Below are 23175 nucleotides of genomic sequence, written 5' to 3' on the forward strand. Positions count from 1 at the left end.
AGCTGCTGAGTGCCTTACATTTGTCAAGCTTTTCTCTGATGCAAAGTGGTCCTATGTGTTAAGATCCAACAGAGAAGTTACTGCAACTGGTTCTGACAGAAAGGCGTCAGAATACACAGCACATCACAGCTTGTTGCAGGTGCTGCATAGCCTTCAGTGCTGCACTGAGGAACTCTTCATAGGTCTTGTGCCCTCTGGTGGTACTTCTCCAGATTGCAACATAACCCACTGGACAGATGACGCCAATAACAACACCAACCACAACAATTTTTTTGCAATAACTGAAATACAAAGATACAACCATTCCATTTTATTATAAACAAAATACTGCAGTATATACATTTTTTCCAGTAAATACCCGTGATAGGATGCTACCTGTGCAACATGTCCAGTTGTGAAATTTCCTTACTTCTAAATATTCCACAGTCAGCTGTTGGTGGTATTTTTACTCAGTTTTTGTATTAGTTATAGTCTCTATTAATTATTATTTGTCACAGCTGGGAGTAATCAGGCTGGATGAGACAAGGGAAGCAAACTAGAAACACTGACATGAGACATGGACCTTCAAAGTAAAACAGGAAACACACTGACTGAACTCTAGACATGTAAACTTAACAGCAACTGTGGAGACAGAACATAGGGACCAGAAACATGGTACAGAAAGGCACAGTAGACACAACATGGAACACAGTGAAGCCGTATTACAAAACCTAAGAACTAAACCTATGATAACCATAACTGAAACCTAGGGAAATAACAAACATAGTACAACAAAGGACTCAAAACATAAACCATAATATAAAAACACAAGAACTCAAAAAGCTGGGTCAGAAAGACCCAGAACCGTGACATCATTGTATGAAGGGCAAGATTTAGGAAAATCAGTACAGGTATTACAGTGTTTTGAAAACAGTTGACTCCCTGTCTTGTTAACATCCCAACAAAGTCTCATAAGGATAAAAGTTTGGATTTTTTTTTTTTCCAATAAAACTAAAAAACATGTTAGTTAGTTTTCCATGTTCACAAAATTATGTTTAGTACATTTTTCAAAAGCCTAGTTTTTATTTTTAGTTAACTTTTTTTTCATTTCCAGTTTTAGATTTTAGTTTGTTTTTGGTAAACAGCAATAGCCTTGGTCGAGAAGTCACTGGAGAGATTATATATCTCATGTGGGAACACCCCAGTTCTTCTCAGGCAGGAAAGATTGGAAGTGCTGCACACCTGGAATTCCCTTCTTAGCCTGTTTACACCACAACCACACTGTTTATATTAACAGAAATTACTGGATGGATGGGTTTAATAATGTTAAAAAGCACGGAAGTGGTGATAGTTTTTAATATATTTCCTTTAAACAAAGATCTTGTTGTGCAAAACCGAGCCAAAGGGCCAATGAAAGAGGACATTTTTATTAGTTGTTTTTTTGTCAGGTGTTTTCTCTTTTGACGTTTGAAAAATGTTTATTAGCATTAGATAACAGCTATGTAATAGACCTAAAAATAAGCCATGAAAAGCAAGGAAGGAACCAAAACCAAAACCAAGCTTTTACAAACTCCAGGTTCATCAAATATTATCGCATAATATAGAAGCTGTAGCAAGACATTCATCTGTCCCTTATGACACGTGGATTTTTTAAAATGAGCATTATTATTATGATCATGAAATTAAAAACACTGAAAAATAAAAACAATCAAATTTAGATATATTGCAACTCGAAATCAGCTTTCACAACCTGAATTGAAAATCAAGAGGTAACTTTGCAAGATTGTTTCTTTAGAATTCAAAGTTCTTCAAGTTCATTGTGTATACATGTCAGCAGTTATTTGCAGGATTGTTTGATGGTGAACTATCTTTTAACAATATGTCTCTGATCTGTGTCGCTTTTTTCTTTTGTTTCATATCCACAAGGTTTTCGATAAGTTTCTTTGAAGCCTGTTTGCCTTCCTTCTCCACCCACTTAAACAGCAGCTGCAGCGTTCGCTCCTCAGCATCATTTCGATACTCCATTTCATAAGATTCAGTAGTAACCACACTTATCCCAGTGTGGAGAGCTAGGGTTCTTGCATTTTTCCATCCAAGCTCCCTTGCAATATCAGGCAGGTGAGGAACAATGTCAACATCTGAAAATAATGTAAAAAGAAAAAATATTAAAAGATGGGTATTAAGACCACAACGCACAATATTATAATTTACTGAGCAGGCAATATGCAATGTTTTTTGATTAATGGATGAAAATGGTAAAGTCATGATCAGAAAGAAAAGAGGGTAATACACTTTTGTTCTAAAGAAATTAAAAGTTTAGAGAAAATTAACCACATGAAAAAATGCAAATGCACAATAACTTGTTCTAAAATCTGATTCTGACTGGTTAGTTCAAAAGACAGAGAATAATTAAAGCTCTTATATTGGCTTGAATAAAGTCATGTTTGTTACCTGAAAGACGACGGATGAGCTTCTGTGAAGCAGAAACAAAATAAAAGTTTTAATTCTTTTCAGTTTTGTTTGCGATGAAGTAACAAACTGCTCATGTCCATGTGTGTGTGTGTGTGTGTGTGTGTGTGTGTGTGTGTGCAGAAAGGCAATTGGATGAACCAGAGATCAAAGAGTAAATATCACGTCACAGGTGTCCAAAGAAAATAACTTACCTCTTTGCTTTTTTCATCCTCTTTCTTTTGTTTTCTCTCTAATGAAACACGAATAGAAATTACACAGAAAAATTAATCAAGATACGACTAAATATTGAGCTGAATATAAATAAAGCCTTCAGTGCTGAGCAAGGAAACACACAATGTCGTCTGGTGGTACTTTACTCATATATTAGCAGAAATACTCACTCGCTATCCAGATTATTCCTACAACGGCTCCAGCAAAAACAAGGAATAGAATAATAATTCCAGCAATAGCTGAAATGAGAAGATATGACCATTAATATTTTGCAATGCAAAATGTGTCCAATATGATTTATTAAAATCCAATAATACTTAAGAACACCTTACCTCCACCATTTCCATTGCAGACTGCATCACTGTTGGCTGTACAGGCTTCTTTAACACCACCAATTCCACATCTTGAACCAAAACAACAAACAACCACGAATGAATCAAAAATAACTACAAAGGGAGCGGAAAGCCTTAAAGGACAAGTCAATAGACAACAGATTCTTTAAAGGAGCTACACACACATGTCACAAACTCTTTATTAGAAACATGTTTGCAATCTAATGAAAACCATTACAATAGCTCTGCCATCACTTCTGCTTTTACAAAATGAATGAGTTTCAGCAAATCATGCTGGAAATGTTCCAATTATTTAAGTGTATTACTAAGATGGCGGTGTATTGAGCTACATTACATTAATAGGTGTTCCTATTATTTTGTACAATGTATTAATATGAACACTGTACTCAGGTCTAGTACATTAGCGCTAGGGAATATGCACAGATTTACATGCTGAATGTGATTTCAAAGTCAAATCAAACTTACTTTTTACATGGATGGCAGATTGTGCAACTTTCACTGCTGCAGAAGTGATCTTCCTTGCATCGACACTTGGTGTCCCTACCAGCAGTGCACTCTTCTTCTACTTCTAAATTAGCTGAAAAGTTGAGAAAAGTCACACAAGTTATTATTGAGGCTATAAAGTCTTTAAAAAAAAAAGAAACTTGCATTGTTTTAATTGTGAAATAGACCAAGGATGGTTTTCCTTCACTTTTTCGTATAAAAAGATGGGATGTGAACTTTCATATATAAATTGAAATAATGCTTGGATAATTCTGGTACTGCATTTTAATTATCTGCTAACCTTATATATTTAAAAATAAAATATTAAAATATGACATCTAAGAAACTGCTAATCAATATAGCACATGTATAATCCAGTAGATAATGGTTAATGATAGCTGATTTGATTTCAGGGTCCTCATACTGGACTTAAGCATCGTTAGAGCTGTGACCAGTCAAACATTCTGCAGCAAAAGGTGAACTTTTCTCTAATATTTTGTCTTTAGTTTAGCTGTGAATAAAAGGAACAGCCATGTCCTATCATAATTGTACCATTTGCCTGTGCGCAGGAGGTGCAGCGGTGACAGGTCTTCCGGTCACTAGGCTCACTGTTGTATGTGTCCCTCTCGCAGATTTCACATTTTCCATTCATTTTATTGCCATTAGTGCAATGCTCTATTACTCGCTGTCCTACAGAGTGGAGAGAGATGATGCAGAAGAAAGTCTGTTAATGGTATTACACTGTTTACATGAATAGAATATAATAACCAGGGGTGCAATTAAGTGGTCCGCAGGTGCGCATTCGTTGCAACTTCTTATCTGTGTTAACTTGTTGTTTTCTGTTATATCGCGAGAGTATTGTTGCTGTATCTATAGTACCAATTACATAATTAATTGGTACTATAGATACAGCAACAATTAAAAAGTGAAGTTTTAACTTTTTTCCCCCTTTAAAGCTTCATAGACCTTTCTAATGGGTCCTATCCTAAGAGTTGACTGCTCCACAGCACCACCAGAGATAAGCAAGGGGGTCATAAGTTAATGGGAGAAAAAAAAAGAAGACAGGTTAGTGATGTTTTGCTGTTGTTATTTTTATTTTAATCTTTAATTAAGGCTTATTTTCCCAGTTATTTGGCTGTTCTGGCTCAACAGGTTGTGCTATCTCACTCTGTTACAGAAATTCTGGGAGAAGTTCAGTCATAAGATTGATGACTCATAGGTGTCAGAATAACTGGAAATATGAACGGAAATTTTCTAGCAAACATAATCTGGAAAGCCCTCGTAAAGCATACGACTTGCAGAGTTGCTGGTCTGCAGGCTGGCAAAAGTAAATGTTTTGATCAGGCATGTCCAGCAAGTCCAGGTCATTCTCCTTTGCAGGCCCCTCACTCCTACCTTAAATATATTATTTATGGCCACAAACAGAATTAATATAGTGTAATTTCTCTTTTCACAACATGGTGGCAGCACTGCGCTGTGCAACCAATGAATGTATAAAAGTTTTGTACACTCACAAAATGAAACTGAGACACTGATACTCAGCAGCTTCATTGAAGTTTCAGGTATTCCGGACAGCTTGATCTTTCTTATGTTCTCGCAACATGTGAATGATCAATTGCTTTATTTTGTTAACCTGATCACTGTGATGATTAACAATATATATATATATATATATATATATATATATATATATATATATATATATATATATTTTTTTTTTTTTTTTAAATAATATTTTTTATGCTTCACAAAAAGGCAAGAAGAATTGTTGGCCCCTGGGTGATTGTCAATTTATGACACTCTCGAAAAAAGTTTGGACATCCCGGGTTTTGATTAAATGGAGAACAAAAACCCTACAGATTACAAAGACTACAAATTACAAACTACATTGCTTGAGTTCTTTAAGTTCACATAACCACTGACACTTACCAACAGGGCAGTTACAACAGCTCCAGTTTGTAAAGTTGTAGGTGCCATCCAAACATTCCGGCTCTCTTCTGATGCGGGATGCCCCATTAACTGACCTGTGGCGCTGGGACGAGGCAAAGCAAACGCATCTGTATAAAAAAAACAAAAACCCAGAAGCTCAAAACGAAAGTGAACGTGCGGCAGCTTGGTTTCCTTTTAGAATAATAAGTTCGTTTAGGTTAAATAGCAGTTTATAGGTGGTGTTAAGACGCCAAACAGACGAATTCATTGCTTTATTAAAGATTACATTTACCGCACACTTCTGAACTCAGGTGTTACGGTAAGTTGTATCACCCTTCGTTCCCAACCGCCCCTGTGGTTACCACCTCACACCGAGCCGAGCAGTTAGTAAAGCTAGTAGAGACAGATAATAGAGGACTGTCTAGTCTACATCTGATTACTTACAGTGACACAGCGAGCCAAACACAGGAACTAAACCACAGTGAAAACTTCGTCGCCATCGCGCAGTGAGTCCAGAGCCTGAAATGTGTAGAGGCGCGCTTGCAACACGACGGGGCGGGGTTTCCTGTTTGTTTCTGTTGCGCTTTGTCTAATCCCCACGGAAAGTCCCAGAAACCACCGCTTAGTCAAGCAGTCAGCAATGACAGAAAATCACATATATCTCTAGAACTATGTTGCAAAAGCAAACACAATTATAACCAAAAACAAAATTACGTTAATAGTACAACAGGAAAGTTACACATACCAGATCATCATCATCTTTTATCGCTTTAGTCTGTGTTGTTCTTCTTTTCAAAAACAAACGATACACATTGAGCTACTATGACATTATTTTGTTTGTTATTATCTATTTCAGATAAAAATAAAAAGAAGAACATGACAAAAAAGAAAGTTTCGTATTTTAACTTCTGCCACTAGGTGGTGCTATTGCTCTTCTTCTTGCTCCCTCTGCACCTTTTTCTGAGGTGGAGCCTACCACATCCATTAGTTCGACTTAACAAAATGATTTTCTTTATAACATTTAACAAGATATGTTATCGATTCTGACTTGATTTATCAGAATGTTCTAAAAGTTTGACACAACTGATATTTTAACATGGGTGTTAAAATATGGAATGAGTTAAATATGTGAAACAATACGTTCACAACCAGTTACTGATTGATTTCTCTCCCTTTTGTTGTTGTTTCTTAAAAGAAAATTTGCCGCCTAAAAATAAAATTGCGCAGATGATCAAAGCTAAAAGAAAGCTCTGCAGGAAGTCAGATTTGTTCACGTCTATGTTATACTAAAGTTTTAAAGGAAGTAAAAAATAGTCTTTGATTTGAACACGTCTCTTTTAGAGTGAACTTATTAAGCTCCCAGTGCCACTTCTGTAGCAGGAAATCCCTCCTGCCAGTGCCACTCATGTAGGAAATGATTGCTTCACCCCCCCATAAAATGCTGTTTGATCTCTGCCAACTGTAGTTAACAGCAAATGTATCTTTGAACAAAACTAGAAAAGGGGGTTTGACTAGGGAATAGAAAAAAAAAAACTTAACTTGAAAGAGAACTCCTGTGGGATTTTTTTTTTCATCTATATCAAATTTCAGCTCTTTGTTGTCACACTCAGTCCCTGTGTCAGATTTGTACCAGTCTACTGCATGCTCACGTGGCCCACTTTGTAGATCAAAATGAACACACATACAAATAGGTGTCGCAGGACAGTCATGAGTTAATATTTTTAAATGGTGTATAACACTTTTCTATTTTAAGCACAATTTTTTCTATTTTTCTACAAGCCTCAGTCAACCAAACACACACATATTCATAAAAGTGCTTTTTTCTATACCCCAACTCCTTGTCTAACACACACACACACACACACACACACACACACACACACACACACACACACACACACACACACACACTTGGATGTATTCATCTAAGGCAACTTGGGGTTCAGTATTTTGCCCAAGGACACCTGCATGCAGACTACAGTAGCTGGTCCTTCCAATGGGTAGATGATCCGCTCTAAATCCCGAACCACAGCCACACCTACTTTTAGCCACACTGATGCCCCAGATCTACATTAGGTGGTGTCTAGTGTACCGTTTTGCCCACAGATGATTGCAGTAATCTTCAGGAAGGCTCTGATGTGCTTCCTTCCCTGTTTCCCCTCTAATCACTAACCTGGCATAAATTTGAGTTTCTCCCATGTATCATTTCTGCTATATAGATACATGTATAAATAAAATGTCTGTAAAATTAATGATATCACCAATTAGTCTAAACTGTACTTTGTTTTTAATAAAAAATATATAAGTCGTAGCTGGTGATTATTATCAATTGATTATTATACCTTCCACACACCAGTATCTTTAGAAATACAGTACTGTGCAAAAGTCTTACACTACTTCATATCATTACATTCTGCTAGAAAAATGGTAAATATTATAAATATAAATTGTTTATTTATTTATTTTTTGATGTTCCCAGAGAGCAAACCAAAGTACACTGGTCCAGAAAAGGACCATCTCTACTAGTGGTGCGCAGATTCAGATATTACTAATTTCTTTCATCAATAAGTTCTCTAATTCTTTGTAAATGTGCTGCGTGCTGTTTTACTTTAAGTTGAATGTAGACTAATCAGACATAAATGATATAGCTATAAATATTTTTCATTGTTTTACATTTAGAATTTCCAATTTCCTAGTCAAATTCGTGCTCTAATTCATGTAAGTTTTACTTTGAAATGGCCTGTTTTTGGCTGGAGAACTGTCTCTTTGTCTTTTGTTGGTTGTAATTTCTCTTTTTGTAGCAATGTAACACAAACCCTTTGAACTGTAAATCGGTGCACCCCTAGTCTCGTCAGCAGGACATGGACTCTACGTGGGTTTTAACAATGTCTCTGTTGATGAGATGAATGTGGGGCGACAGTGGCAAGAAAAAAAACTCCTTCTTCGAGGAAGAAATCTTGGGAGCAATCAGGCTCTCTGGGAGGACCCTTCCTCCTAAGGGCAGTTATTACCAATATTTGTCCTCCAGTTGGCGATGGTGGGCTAGGACGATTGCTGTTCTTTCTCGGCATGATGATTCCCAACATCCAGTTTTAGACCTGAGGATGAAGAAAAAACTGATTAACAAAGTGATGGCACATTTAAAAATTCTCTCACTTCAGGATGAGATGCTCTGTCTTCTTACGTTTTTCTTGTAAAACAGGATTTAGGCCAAGTACTACAGACCCACTTGTGTGGAACACCTGTTTGTAGGTGAGCCAGTGATCTGTTGTAGAGTCTGGACTCTCCTCAGGATGGACAGAATTACCATTGTAGTGCCCTGAAATCATAGTAGGACAAATGAATCCAACTTCTGAAGGTCAACTGATTTAAGCATACAATGATTTTGACAATGAAAAGTAACACATTCTATTAAATCCTTCTCTGTCTTTTTTTTTTTTTTTTTTACCTGACTCTGTGCTTCCATAATTATGAATGAAGCTTACAAGACTGTAACAGCCTCCAACCTGAGAAGGTACAAAGCCAAAGAGTGTTAGTTTTATAAAGAATCACATCCATTCCATTCGCTTCCGCTTATCCTTTTCAGGGTCGCGGGGGGCACTGGAGCCTATCCCAGCTGTCATAGGGCAGTGGTTAGCACTGTTGCCGCACAGCAAGAAGGTCCTGAGTTCAATTCCACCATCAGGCCGGGGTCTTTCTGTGTGGAGTTTGCATGTTCTCCCCGTGTTTGCGTGGGTTCTCTCCAGGTACTCCGGCTTCCTCCCACCGTCCAAAGCCATGCAGCTTGTGGGGATAGGTTAATTGATTAATCCAAATTGTCACTAGGTGTGAATGTGCGAGTGAATGTGAGTGTGAATGGTTGTCTGTCCCTGTGTGTTAGTCCTGTGACAGACTGGCGACCTGTCCAGGGTGTACCCCGCCTTTCGCCCTATGACAGCTAAAGAATCACATCAGTGCGATAATTAGGCTGATTCTCTGAGATGTTCTGCAGTCTGTTTTTACCTGTTTGGATGATACAACCAAGTCTCTCTGCAGCCTGACGGGGTCCTGAAGCCTGTAGGTTTGAGTGAGGCAAAACCTCCTCAGGTGCAAGGTCAGAACTCTTGCAGAAAATAAAAAAACAAAAAACTCTGTCTTAAAAAACTCTGAGGTTCAGTGTGCCACAGTTTGGAAACCAGGTCAGTCTATCAATTTTGATGTGACCTCACTCACCTTGACAGTGTATCAAAAGATGACTGACAAACGAGCTGCAAATGAGATCGAGTCCAGAGGACTGTCCGAGGAATGTTCTCTGTGTTTATAATGAAGCCCAGGTTGGCCAGATGCTTCATGACAACAGAAGTTTGGTGGAAGCCTCCTCTTCCGACCATGGTGGAAGCAGGCAGTGATCTAAATACACTCAACAAAAATATAAACGCAACACCTTTGTTACTGCTCCCATTCCCCATGGGATGGACGTAGAGACCTAAAATTCATTCCAGATACACAATATAACCATCCCTCCCAAACAGTGGTCACAAATCAGTCCAAATGTGTGGTAGTGGGCACATCTGCTATATTGAGATAATCCATCCCACCTCACAGGTGATCTGACATCATGAGTAGTGCACAGGTGTACCTCAGACTGCCCACAACAAAAGGCCACCCTGGAATGTGCAGTTTTGTCTCACAGCAAAATGCCACAGATGCCACAAGCAATGAGGGAGCGTGAAATTGGCATGCTGACAGCAGGAATGTCAACCAGATCTGTCGCCCGTGCATTGAATGTTCATTTCTCAACCATAAGCCGTCTCCACAGGCGTTTCAGAGAATATGGCAGCACATCCAACCGGCCTCACAACCGCAGACCTCGTGTAACCACACCAGCCCAGGACCTCCACATCCAGCAGATTCACCTCCAAGATCGTCTGAGACCAGCCACCCAGACAGCTGCTGGAACAATTGGTTTGCACAACCAAACAATTTCTGCACAAACTGTCAGAAACCGTCTCAGGGACGCTCAACTGCATGCCCGTCGTCCTCATCGGGGTCTTGACCTGACTCCAGCTCGTCGCCGTAACAGACTTGTGTGGGCAAATGCTCACATTCGATGGCGTCTGGCACGTTGGAGAGGTGTGCGCTTCACGGATGAATCATGGTTCACATTGTTCAGGGCAGATGGCAGCTGAGAATGTCCCAGTTCTTGCATGGCCAGCATGCTCACCGGACATGTCACCCATTGAGCATGTTCGGGATGTGCTTGACCGGCGTATACGACAGCGTGTACCAGTTCCCACGAATATCCAACAACCTCGCACAGCCATTGAAGTGGAGTGGACCAACATTCCACAGGCCACAATTGACAATCTGATAGACTCCATGCGACGATGTGTTGCACTGCATGAGGCAAATGGTGGTCACACCAGATACTGACCGGTTCTGGGTCCCCAGACCCCCAATAGCGCAAAAAACTGCACATTCCAGGGTGGCCTTTTCTTGTGGGCAGTCTGAGGTACACCTGTCATGATGTCACTCATGATGTCAGATCAGCATCCTGATGTGGCACACCTGTGAGGTGGGATGGATTATTTCAATATAGCAGATGTGCCCATTACCACACATTTGGACTGATTTGTGACCACTGTTTGGGAGGGATGGTTATATTGTGTATCTGGAATGAATTTTAGGTCTCTACGTCCATCCCATGGGGAATGGGAGCAGTAACAAAGGTGTTGCGTTTATATTTTTGTTGAGTGTATGTAGCCAGACGAATGCCCCACTGCCTCAGTGGTGCTAATTGTATTTGTATTTTCTGAGAATTCCGTTCAGAGCCTGCAAATCCCCATCCAGGATTTGCAGGCTCTGAACCCCGTAGCCCTGTGATATAGTTTTGACCACCCAGGCTGAAGTTGACAGCACTGCCCATCTCTCTGTCCTCCAGGATAGAGAAGAAGCAGCCTCTTGTGTCTCGCCTGCTCTGTGTGCCCCAACACTTGTGTTATGGCGACATCTAGTGGCAGAATGCGGATGCAACATCTTTAAGAGAGATCAACTTCACCTCCAGAACTATGCATGACAGGATGATAAGATGCTGACTCTATACATCCACAATCTCAACAGGGTTCTCTGATAAGAACAGATGGCTTATCTAAAGAATCCATTTCCACTCATGTATTTGTCGTTCACTCATTTATTGGACAGGCTAACCCTAACCCTCTTAGCATTCGGCAAACAAAGTGTACACCAAGGATTTAAACACGTGAGGATAATGTCTGCAGCAAAGAATAAACAGGATAAATAACAGAAAACATACAGTCTGATTGACGCACACCACTTCTTCAGCATAAGGAAGAAAGGAATGTGGTAAATATGATTTTATTTTTACTGTAGTCTACTATTAATGTGCATGAATTTTTAAAAATTGTAGTATTTTGTAGCACAGTTGAGAACTTATATTTTTTTCATAGCTATGATGTGTTTATTTAATTGATAAAACTGTTTAAGTGTACTTTAATGCTGTAAGTACATCTCTAAATTAGATGAAAGCAGTGGAAATTAAAACAAAAAGAGGCACATTTTACATGTTGGTTAATCAACAGAGAATTTATAGAGCTTTTATAAGTGGAAACAGTTGCAACCACAGCACATTTCTTATTGTAATTCTGTATCTTTTGAAGTTATTGCCAAAAAGTGGTACAGTTACACAAAATATTCAGGCACACATTGTATAAAGACCATTATGCGTCTTGTATAGTAACTAATATCTGAATGATTTAGACTGCACTATGCACTTTGTGTTACATTTAATTTAATTTAATTATAGATATTACATTGCAACTTCAATAACATTTAAGTGAAGATATATTTAGGACTATAATATGTACATTTATGTGAGTAAAATTCATATTACAAGCAATATACTGAAAAAAAAATACAACAGCTTGTTTTAATTCATATTGAGATTACTAATAAAAAATGTTTTGGGACATTTTTTAACTTAGAGCCAACACTGTAATTAGTGGCCATACTTTTTTACAGTAAGTGTGTGGCGGAGGTGTGGTCCCGGGCGCAGCTGCAGGGGAGGAGTGGTGCAGTGAGCTCAATGGGGCGGTGCTGGAGAGGCAGGTGAGAACACAACTGATGGAGTTTGGGCTGATGACGTCTTTTCTTCCCCTTTTTAGTGAGACGGGAGAGGAGCGGAGGGGAAGCTGGGATCAGCTGAGACGGGAGCTGTCCAGACGGCGGACTGTCAAAACTAATAAACGTTACATCTGCAATAACGTACCGTGTGTGTCTGTGCATGTGTGTACGTGGGTAAAGTGCATCCCACAAAGTGTTTGGTGCATATGTGCTATTTTGATGTGCATTTATCTATAAAGAAACATATTACACTTCCTTTAATTTATCATAAATTAAAGGAAAATCTTAATTGAAACGATATTTCTTTGTATTAAATAAAGTTCAATCTAATCATTTAAGATATCAGGTCAGTCGAGCAGAACAAATGTTTAGCCACTTGGCTATGATAGTAGCCAAGTGGCTAACAAAGGTAAACAGAAGTTTTCCCCACTAACGAATGTTATCTTGTTTCAGGATACATAATACCTGTCATTATCCAACGACACATCTGCTTGCCTGTATCTTTTGCTCGTTTCTCCTCTTGTTTTGCTCTTTTTTTCTAAACTGAGAACCTGATCTCTTTGACCTTTTCTTGTCCATCAGTAATTTTGCACTCCAGTATCAACACCCAACCCTAAAACATAACCTAACAGACCTACACCTCAATGCACAGATTCGATGATATAGGGTTTTGTTTTTCACACAATCCAGGAAAAATAATTAATACATAATGGACTTGGATTGACAATATTATGACTGAAATGTGCACTATTTGGAAGGAGCCCGCCCCCTCCCCTTTCGACTGGTTGTGTGTGAGACTTCAGCACAAGCAACAGCAGCAAACAGGCGCACATATACACTTTTCACGTATATGTGTGTGATAGAATTTAGAAAACACATCAGTGCAAATTATAAGTCTATAGAATGATGGCTTTTATTTTTGTGTTTGTTGTAGGGCTGTCAACGTTAAAACATTAACGCGTCATCACAATTAACGCGATTAAAAATTTTAATGCAACAACCCATCTGAAGTGCAGAATGGACAAACTTTGGACAAACCGCCTGAAATGCGTTGACAGAGGGATTTTGAGTCATTCTGCATTCCAGATGGATTAATTGCATTAAAGCCCGGTTACATTCACCCCCCAAGAACTACATAAAATCCTAAACAGCACACACAAAAAAGAAGCAAATCTAGAAATACAACCACAATAACAAATTCATTAGCCTCAAACAAATTGTCATCACATATACAATATTGAATTAAATCAGCAACATAGCTTCCTCCAAGGAGGATAAGAGACCTGAGACCAGCTTAGCACCTAGTAAGATGCCAGGACACAGCCCAGTCTTTCTCAAAGTGTGGTACTCTTGCTGGTGGTACACGGGAAATCTCCAATTTTTTTAAATATTAAATAAAATACCATTGTGGAGGAATGCAAAGATGACACGAGAGTTCCAGAGGCTCTTCTGGGAGCCAGAGTCCACCAGAAAACATGTCCCCGAGTGTGAGTCCTCTATAAAGAGTAGCCTTTCCTTATCGCCAGCAACAGAGCACTGGCGGACTCATTTCCCTGCAAAGGCGGCAATGCGCTGTCACGCTGATGGCAAAAACACAGCCCTTTTCCACGGTGCCATGTTCCCAGCCACCATCGATGAGTTGGAGGCCCCCGAGAGAATCGCGGGAGATGTTGTTGGTGAGTCGGGAACTATTGCCTGGATGCTGAAGTTCCTGGCAGCCAGGCAGGGCCGTGCAGAGAGGTTTAAAGGGGCGGGTGCTCAAAGTTAAAAAGGGGCACATTGAACCAGGCTGAATAACAACGACACACATTCATCAAGAATCTAATATGGGCAACAAGGCAAAGCAAACATAGCCGATGTTTTACCTGATGGGTACAATGTTGCTGTTGAGGGGTTGCTGTGGATAGTTCTGGAGGGCAGGGCTGTGTTGATCTGAGACTGTAGACAGTAAAAAGTCCATAGGAGAGATGGTAGCTGATTAAACAAGTGTCATGAGATAATAACAAAATTGCAAAGATTGGTGACAGCGCTTGGAACCATAAGGCAGCAAAAAACTGTGAGAAATAATTTAGGCTCTGCCTGTGAATCACTCTTTGCTTCTCTTCTTCCTTCCTTCCCATCATTTCATATATCACTCTCCACTTGCTGTCCATCTGAGAACAAGGCACAACTTGCTATTGCAATAAACTATAATTTAATTATCCACAACTAACAACTCTTGCACTTAATCTAAAATAAAATGATGACAGAAAAATGTTATAGCACTGCCTTTAGTAGCCTCACACAGCTCCTACTGTTCCCTCCTCATGTCCTTACCAGCCATGTCTGGACAATGTTATATCATGAGTAATAATTTAAAAAAATTCATATACATAAAACAAACACATGCACGCACACACAGTGACATTTTAGACCTTCTTCAGACTACTGTACTATGGGCATCCATGGTGCTGATCCAGAATCCTTACATTATTATTTATTACTAGAGCTACAATAATAAAGCAATGAGGAGGGGGAAGTAATAAATATGAAATAATGTATTTATGATGATTCCATTTGTTTCACTATCCACTCTGTGCAGGGCAAAGCTTATTACATTTTTAAACTGTAGAGATACAATCATTTTACTGCTATAAAATCCAAATTTTGTCTTATTTAAAATATAAATCTAATATGACCTGCTTCTTGGGGCGATCGTGGCTCAAGAGTTAGGAGTTCGCCTTGTAATCGGAAGGTTGCCGGTTCAAGCCCCGGCTTGGACAGTCTTGGTCACTGTGTCCTTGGGCAAGACACTTAACCCGTTGCCTACTGGTGGTGGTCAGAGGGCCCGGTGGCGCCAGTGTCCGGCAGCCTCGCCTCTGTCAGTGCGCCCCAGGACGGCTGTGGCTATAATGTAGCTGCCATCACCAGTGTATGGATGACTGGATGTGTAAAGCGCTTTGGGGTCCTTAGGGACTAGTAAAATACAAATACAGGCCATTTACCACTTAATGTATGTTCTTTAAAATACAGCGCGTGTTTTTTAAAATATTATAAATATAATAATGCATAATTATGTGGACATGCATATTAGATCGTTTTTAGTGAAATATAATTAACTTGTGTTTCTCCTACAGCTCCGGACCGCAACAAATGCGCGTGCTCTTTGTGAGCTCGTTCCCGGCTCGTAACCAGCGCGTTCTGCCGTCAAGGGCGATCATTGGTTAAATGTGATCATGTTACTCATGCAAGCCAGATCCTTTTATTTAGCAAAACTATGATTAATAGTTAAATATTATTGTTGAGGGGCACAGACAGGACTCCGCACGCACACACACACATTAAAAAAAAAAAAAATTAAAAAAAAAAGTTGCCTCAACAAAAGGGCACTTTGGGCACCCATCAGGAAAGGGGCGGGTGCTCAAGCCCCTCTAGCCCCCCCCTCTCCACGTGCCTGCAGCCAGGAGAATGTGATTCGCTTCTTCTGCAAGTGAGTCCATCTCATTGGTCTTATCAGTGTTGAGGGTGAGCTTTGTTGTCCTCACACCATGGCACCAGACCGGCCACCTCTCTCCTATAAGCCGCTTTGTCCCCTCCAGTGATGTGACCAATCACTGCAGTGTAGTCCGCAAACTTCAGTATGGTGTTATCCCTATTGGAGTCCACAACACAGTTGTGGGTGGACAGGACGTAGAGGATGGGACTGAGGACGCAACCCTGTGGAAGCCAGTGTTAGTACTAATGCTGGCTGAAGTCCTGTTGCCCATCCTGACGGACTGGGGCCTACAAAAAGTCCTGTAGCCAGTCACATAGGGTGCGATGTAAGCCAAGTGTTGGTCAATGTCAATGGTCAATGGTAACTTTAGTGTCCCTGATGGGAAATTGATTCGCAGTATGTCAAAACAAACAACAAACATACAACCAACACATCACGTACACTCATTAAAAAAAATACTATAATATAATATAAGCCTGATAAAACAACCTAGATATTCCATTGAAAAAAGTGCAATGTGCAATGGCAACAACACTTACAATTTAGTGTTGTTAATTAAGATAATAGCACTAGGTACAAACGACAATTTGTGTCGCTTTGTCTTCACTGCAGTCATTTTATAACGACGACCTGATGGAAGCAGTTGAAAATCGTTAAAGAGAGGATGATCTGAACACAACAGGACAGAAGTTGCCTTCCTCAGCACCTGCCTGTTATAAAAGTCCACAAGCTGGACCTGAGACCTCCCTGAAATCTTGCCCGCCACTTTAACCAGATTGTTAAGTCTGGTCTTTTTATCCATGGACATACTACCGTACCAAGCAATGATACAGAAAGTTAAAACAGATTCAATAAAACTTTTATAAAAGAGAGTCATCATTTCAGATGAAACATTAAAACCTCTCAACCTCCTTAGAAAGTACAGTCTTTGTTGGGCCTTTTTCACTGTAGCAGCAAGATGTGACTCAAAGGACAGGGTCTTATCAAGAACAACCCCCAAGTACTTGTAACTATCCACCATTTCAATGGCTGCACCATTTACCACTGTAAGCGCAGGATGAGGGGATGACTTCCTGAAATCTATAACCATGTCCTTGGTTTTCAAGGTGTTAATCATTAAGAAGGACTGATCATACCATGAAACAAACTCATCCACAACAGGCCCATGGGAATCCTCTTCACCATGAAGGAGGCTTACAATGACTGCGTATTTGATGAAATGCCTATTGGCCTGTGTGCTGCGACAGTCATTAGTGTACAAAATATACAAAAGAGGAGAGAGACAACAACCTTGTGGTGAGCCAGTGGAAGAGTTCAGCTGTTTGGAAAAACAGCCGTTTATTCTCACACACTGTGATCTATCAGTTAAGAAGTCTAAGATCCAACCAACGAGATTAAAATTAAGTTTAAATTGGTTAAGAAGCTTGTCCACTAAAAGATGTGGCTGGATAGTATTAAAAGCAGAAGAAAAATCGATAAATAAAAGCCGAGCATGAGCTTTGGCGCCATCAAGATGGCGATAAAGGAAGTTCAACAGAGTGACCACTGCATCATCCACACCTCTACAAGGCCTGTATGCAAATTGTAGTGGATCTATCAGCTTCTCTACTTGCTGCAGGATCTCCTTCCTGACAAGTTTTTCGAAGGACTTCATCACTAAAGATGTAAGAGCAACAGGCCTAAAATCATTTAATGATGTAGGTTTTGTGGTCTTAGCAACTGGAGAAATAATTGATTTTTTCCATACCTCTGGAACCTTCTGTTGCTGAAGAGATAAAAGAAAGATGTGATAAAAAATACCACATAATTGCTCAGCGCATGTTCTAAGCACCTGGCCACATATATTATCAGGACCTGGACTTTTATTAGTCTTACTCATTTTAAAAAGATTTCCCACCCTTCTTTCATCAAAGAACAAAACTGGGGGGCCTCTGGTGCTCTCTATTAAGGAATCAAGTGTATTCCTTGGAATATGGTTATCATTAAATCTCGAATAAAATCTGTTCAGCTCATTGGCTAACTGAAAATCTGAACTAAAACCAGGGAGACTTATCTTATTACAGTCACTGAGACAGTGACCAGTCATGTGTTTCATGCCAGCCCAAGCCACCCTTAAGTTATTGCTACCCATCTCCGCCTCTACCTTATCCTTGTATTTTATTTTAGCTTTTTTAATTTCTGATCTAATCTCCTTCCTAATTTCTCTGACTTTCAAGGTATTCCCTTCAGTAAAAGCTTTATTCCTTTCGTAAATCAGCCTCGTAAGAACTTTAGAGGACCATGGTTTGTTATTAGGGAAAGAATTCACAACCTTTGAGGGAATAATCATGTCTCTACAAAAGGATATATATCCGCAGACAACGTCAGTGAGTTCATTAATGTCTCTACATGATTCAGTAAACACCGACCAGTCTGTACAGTCAAAGCAGCCCTGCAGGGCTAAAGAGGCATCATCACTCCAAACCTTTATGCGGTGTTTCCTCACTTTCTCTCTTCTCAGTACAGTCTTATAGACTGGCAGAAGATGCACCGTGTTGTGATCCGAGGATCCGAGGGCGGGGCCAGCCACAGATGTATACGCACCTTTTATGGAGCCATAACATAAATCCAGAGTCTTATTGAAGCGAGTGGGACAGTGCACATACTCATAAAAACTGCTCAGTGTTTTCTTCAAGTCGCAGCGATTAAAGTCCCCAAGAACAATATTAGGGGCTTCAGGAGAGAGAGATTGTAGAGAGTGGATAGCATTGGAGATGGTGTCAGTCGCATCTTAGGATTCGCTTTGGGGTGGATGTAAACGACGGTGACGTTGATCTGTGGGAATTCCCTCGGCAGATAAAACGGCCTCAAAGACACAGAGAGGAGCTCAATGTCAGGCAGACACACTTGTCTACGAACGGTCACGTTTTTACACCATTTCTGATTTATATACAAACACACCCCTCCTCCTTGCGATTTCTGGGTAGCTCCGGGGTCTCGATCCAAACGTATGGGAACCCCGAAGCCATTTAATTCCAGAGAACAATCAGGGTCAGAATCCTTGAGCCAAGTCTCTGTGAATGCCATTAGACATGCATCCCTGTAGTCACGTAAATGTGCAACATTCAAATGCAGTTCATCTAATTTACTACTCAGAGACTGCACATTAGCCAGGATTATTGATGGTAAAGGAATACGGTTGTACCGTATTTGCTTCCGCAATCGCTGACGTAGGCCTCCCTTCTTACCCCACTTCCTTGCTTTGACTCTGTTAAAAACAAAAGTGCCCCTGTGATTACTGGATAATCCAGAGCTGGAAAACACTGGAGGGTGAAAAGAGTCCAAAGACGGGCCTGTCCACCGAAGATCCAGAAGAAACTCCCGTGAGTATGTAATTGTGTGGGAGTAGCACTGACTCCAAACAACCGTCAGGATTGCCAATAAAACCAAGCGAAATAAAAAACCCATCTTCATTAAAAGAAGTTCCACAAAGCACAAGCCGATGCTGTAGGATTTCCTCAGGCAAAAAAAAAAGAAAGAAAAATAGGATAAAATAAAGGAATAAAAAATAAGTTAAGACACTGACACTGACAGACAGAGACAACCTGCTGGTCGCCGCAAGAGCAGCGCCAGCTTGTGAGTGAGTTTGTGTGGGATGACAGTAGTGAAGGCGGAGCTGTAAACAACAAAAAGTACCCTGATGTATGAGTCTTTGTTTTCCAGATGGGAAAGGGAATCGTGAAGGGCAGCAGCGATGGCGTCTGACGTGGACCTATTGGGCCGATAGGCAAGCTACAGGGGATCCAGGGTGTCTGCGATGTTGCTCTGGATGTAGGCCAGCACCACTCTCTCGAAGTACTTTGTAATGATTGGAGTGAGTGCAACTGGTCTATGGTCAATAGGGGTGATCTGGTGGTTCTGGAAGGTCTGGGGGGTTCGGAAGGTCTGGGGGTTCTGGAAGGTCTGGGAAGTCTGGGGGGTCTCGAAGTGGGTGTAGAATCGATTGAGGTCATTCAACAGACTGCCTGCAGAGCTGATGGTGCTGATGGCATCCCTGTACTCTGTGATGTGCTGTAAGCCAAATATCATGGACTGTCATCTGTGGCCATTTTTGCTTAGCTCTGGGGGTGAGGGACCATAACAAGTTTAAAAGGGTGTGATTAAATCTCTCTGTGGTACTATTACCCATGGGGTGGTATGGTGAACACCACCCAATGGCCAACACCACCCAAAACCAGAAGCTATGCAAGCAGCTCACTCTCAAAACTAGCTCCCTGGTCAGAGTGAATGCGCTGAGGGAAGCCATCCATACAGAAGAATTAATCCATCCCAGCTTTTTAGCAACTCTCTTAGCTGTCTGATACTGGCGTTTGAATGCATGTGCTAATTTTATGAAGTGGTCAGTAAACATAAGGACATCCACAGACTTGTTGTTTCTGTCCTCAGCTGACCAGAAGTCAATGCACACAAGTTCCAGTGGAGAACAGGTCCTAATGCCTTCCAAAGGAGCTCTGGGGTCTTGCTGAGGATACACCTGTGGCAATTTCTCACATGATTGCGCACATCCTTCTCTATATCATACCAGAAGAAACGCTATCGAGCTAAGCAGAGTGTGCAAGGTTGACCTTGATGGCCAGCATCATCGTGTATGTCAGACAGTGCCATTTGTTTTAGGGAGTCAGGCACCACAAACTGGAATCTCTTGTGTTTGGTCATTGGGTCCCTCACAACTCTGTAGAGGACACCAATGGGGAATGTGAGCTTGTCCCATTGTTTTAGGAGCCGCAATATTTGTTGGTTCTTGTGACAGCGCTCAACTCTGGAGGGCCTGTGCTTATGCTCAACATAGTGGGCTACTCTAGAGATCACAGGATCCCCTATTTGGTGAGACAGGAGATCAACATGAGAGACATCACAGGCAGGTGGACTAATCAAGATCAGGTGAGCAACAAGGGATGTTGCGCGCTGGTGAGAAGCAGACTCCCACTCACAGAGGGAGGACATGAGAGAAGAGACATTATCAGTTGACAGAGACACATTAATTGCAGCAGAGGTAGGAGCACTGCGTATCGACTGAGGTTGACAGGTCAAACGGAAGCCATCTTGGATACTGGAATCTTTCACAACTTGCTAGAGGCGCTGGGCCAAAGGTCTCACAAATGGTTTTCTGCTCAGGGTGTCTTCCACAATGTTCAGCTTTTCAGGAACATATTTGATCTCAAAGAAATATGGCGCAAGCTGCTCACAGGCATCCAGATGTGGCTTAGTCATAATGTATGTGAGAGGGCTGTTATCAGTCCAGACAATGAACTAATGACCCTTAAGCCAGTGGCTGAACCTATTGCACACAGCCTACTTCAGAGCCAAAAGTTCGAGTCTGTGTGCTGCCTGGCTGCGGCTGAGATACTTACTAGCAAAGAATATAGGTCTTACTCTCTCTTCAGCAGCTGGCACCTGGGATAAGACAGCGCCCAGCCGTCCAAGCATCAGTTGAAAGGATGAATGGGTTTTCAAAGTCAGGATATGCCAGCACCACACAGCTGAGGAGTGCACCTTTGAGTTCCTCAAATGCCTTCTCACAAGCAGGAGTCCAGTCATGAGAGGTCAGCTCATGAAAGGTCGCAGGTTTCCAACACCCATGGCAGCCCTTAATCCTCTTCTGACCGGCAGTTGGAGCAAAGAGTGGCATTGCAATACGAGAGCATCCTAGAATAAAATGCTGGTAAAACATAACCATGCCAAGGGAGGATCTAACTCTCCTCTGAGATGGGGTGCAACCATCACCATCCATGAGGTCAGCCTTCTGAAAACTGGTAATAACCCTCACTTTATCTTAATCAACTGAGACACTTGTATAACCAGGGGTGCACATAAGTGGTCCGCAGGTGCGCATTTGCTGTCAAAATAAAAGACGTGCACCAGATAAGAAGTTGCAACACGCGTTTGCATACAAATAAAAGGCACTGTTTTTGTCCGCTAGAGTGGGATTTTCATGGCATGTTCTGCACCACATCTCTGCGCATTCATCATTTGTTTGAAGCCAGCTCACCACCTGCAACCACTTTTCCGAGAATACGCGCTTCCTTTGCGGTTCGGACTCCTTCTGACATTTCTTTGGAGGTGGAGGAACACCAAACTAATTGCTTAAAGGAGCTTGCTTCTTCGACATCCTTAAGAGTTCTAAACAAATGTCTGTCCTCCTCCAGAAAATTTTATGTATGCAAACAGGCGTTGCAACTTCTTATCTGGTGCGGGTCTTTTATTCTGACAGCGAATGCAGACCACTTATGTGCTCTTGATAAATCGAGGAGATATTTGAAGTTTACATAGCTACATTCTCGCCTGAAAATATCCTAAAAGTTTATTTTGTGAGCCAGAAAGAGTAATATTAAAACTAAGTTTATTTTTTATTCCTATTTATTCTATTTATCCCCTTTGTATATTTTATTTATATTTGTCTCTGTATTTATATATGTGTGTGTGTGTGTGTGTATATATATATATATATATATATAACAATTCTGTAACTGTAACTTCGGTCGTTGCTGTGCTTTTTTTTGGAAGTCGAATTTCCCAGAGGAACCCACCCGAGGGATTAATAAAGTTCTATCTTATCTTATCTTATCTTAAGTAGCTGCCACGATAGTTGGAAACAGGGGCGATTTTAGCCCATTTTTGGGGGTGCTTCAGCAACCCCAAAATGAATCAAAGATTTCACCCCCAAAGATTTCTTGCTTTTTTCTTTTTTTTTTACAATATTTGCTGTTTGTGTGACACACTACTAAAATATAACAAGCATACAGTACATAGGTTGAGACGTAACATTTTAACAATAAAAGTATAGATAACCCCCCTCCCAAAATGGTTTGTTCCAGCTCTCCCCTGCTTTGGCTCTAGCGCCGTTGCTGCCAGAGCGATGGTGGCTGAGTGGAGGTGTGGGTGCCTGGCTTAACCCTTAGATGCACACGTGGGGTCAAAAATGACCCCATGAGTTGTTTTTCTTCAAAATCTTTAAAATGAAAAGTTGTAATATATTCATATTCCAGGTATTCCTCATAAAATATGTTTGTAACATGAGGCCATTTGCATTTTTATTTATTATTTCATTAATTTTAAAAAAAAATGCAGTTTTTGTATCACTACCCCACTCTTCCACAAGTGGGGTCAAAAATGATA

At 40.7% G+C, this 23175-nt stretch overlaps 1 protein-coding gene across 1 annotated transcript; it reads right to left on the bottom strand.

Annotated features, from left to right (window-relative positions):
- Positions 1–295: 295 nt before the first annotated feature.
- fas (Fas cell surface death receptor) lies at positions 296–5973 on the bottom strand. The gene is made up of 9 exons (XM_085296651.1): positions 5871–5973; positions 5427–5554; positions 4050–4187; positions 3480–3591; positions 2994–3064; positions 2832–2900; positions 2643–2680; positions 2431–2452; positions 296–2117 (listed from the first exon to the last, which is right to left on the bottom strand). Exons 1-9 carry the CDS (start codon positions 5924–5926, stop codon positions 1810–1812), a joined length of 942 nt encoding a protein of 313 aa, XP_085152777.1. The 5' UTR covers positions 5927–5973; the 3' UTR covers positions 296–1809.
- Positions 5974–23175: the final 17202 nt, after the last annotated feature.

The sequence above is a fragment of the Mchenga conophoros genome, linkage group LG13 (assembly GCF_057382185.1).
Source record: "Mchenga conophoros isolate Kocher_MC1m ecotype Shallow Benthic linkage group LG13, M_conophoros_male_GT1.1, whole genome shotgun sequence".
Taxonomy (NCBI): Eukaryota; Metazoa; Chordata; class Actinopteri; order Cichliformes; family Cichlidae; genus Mchenga; species Mchenga conophoros.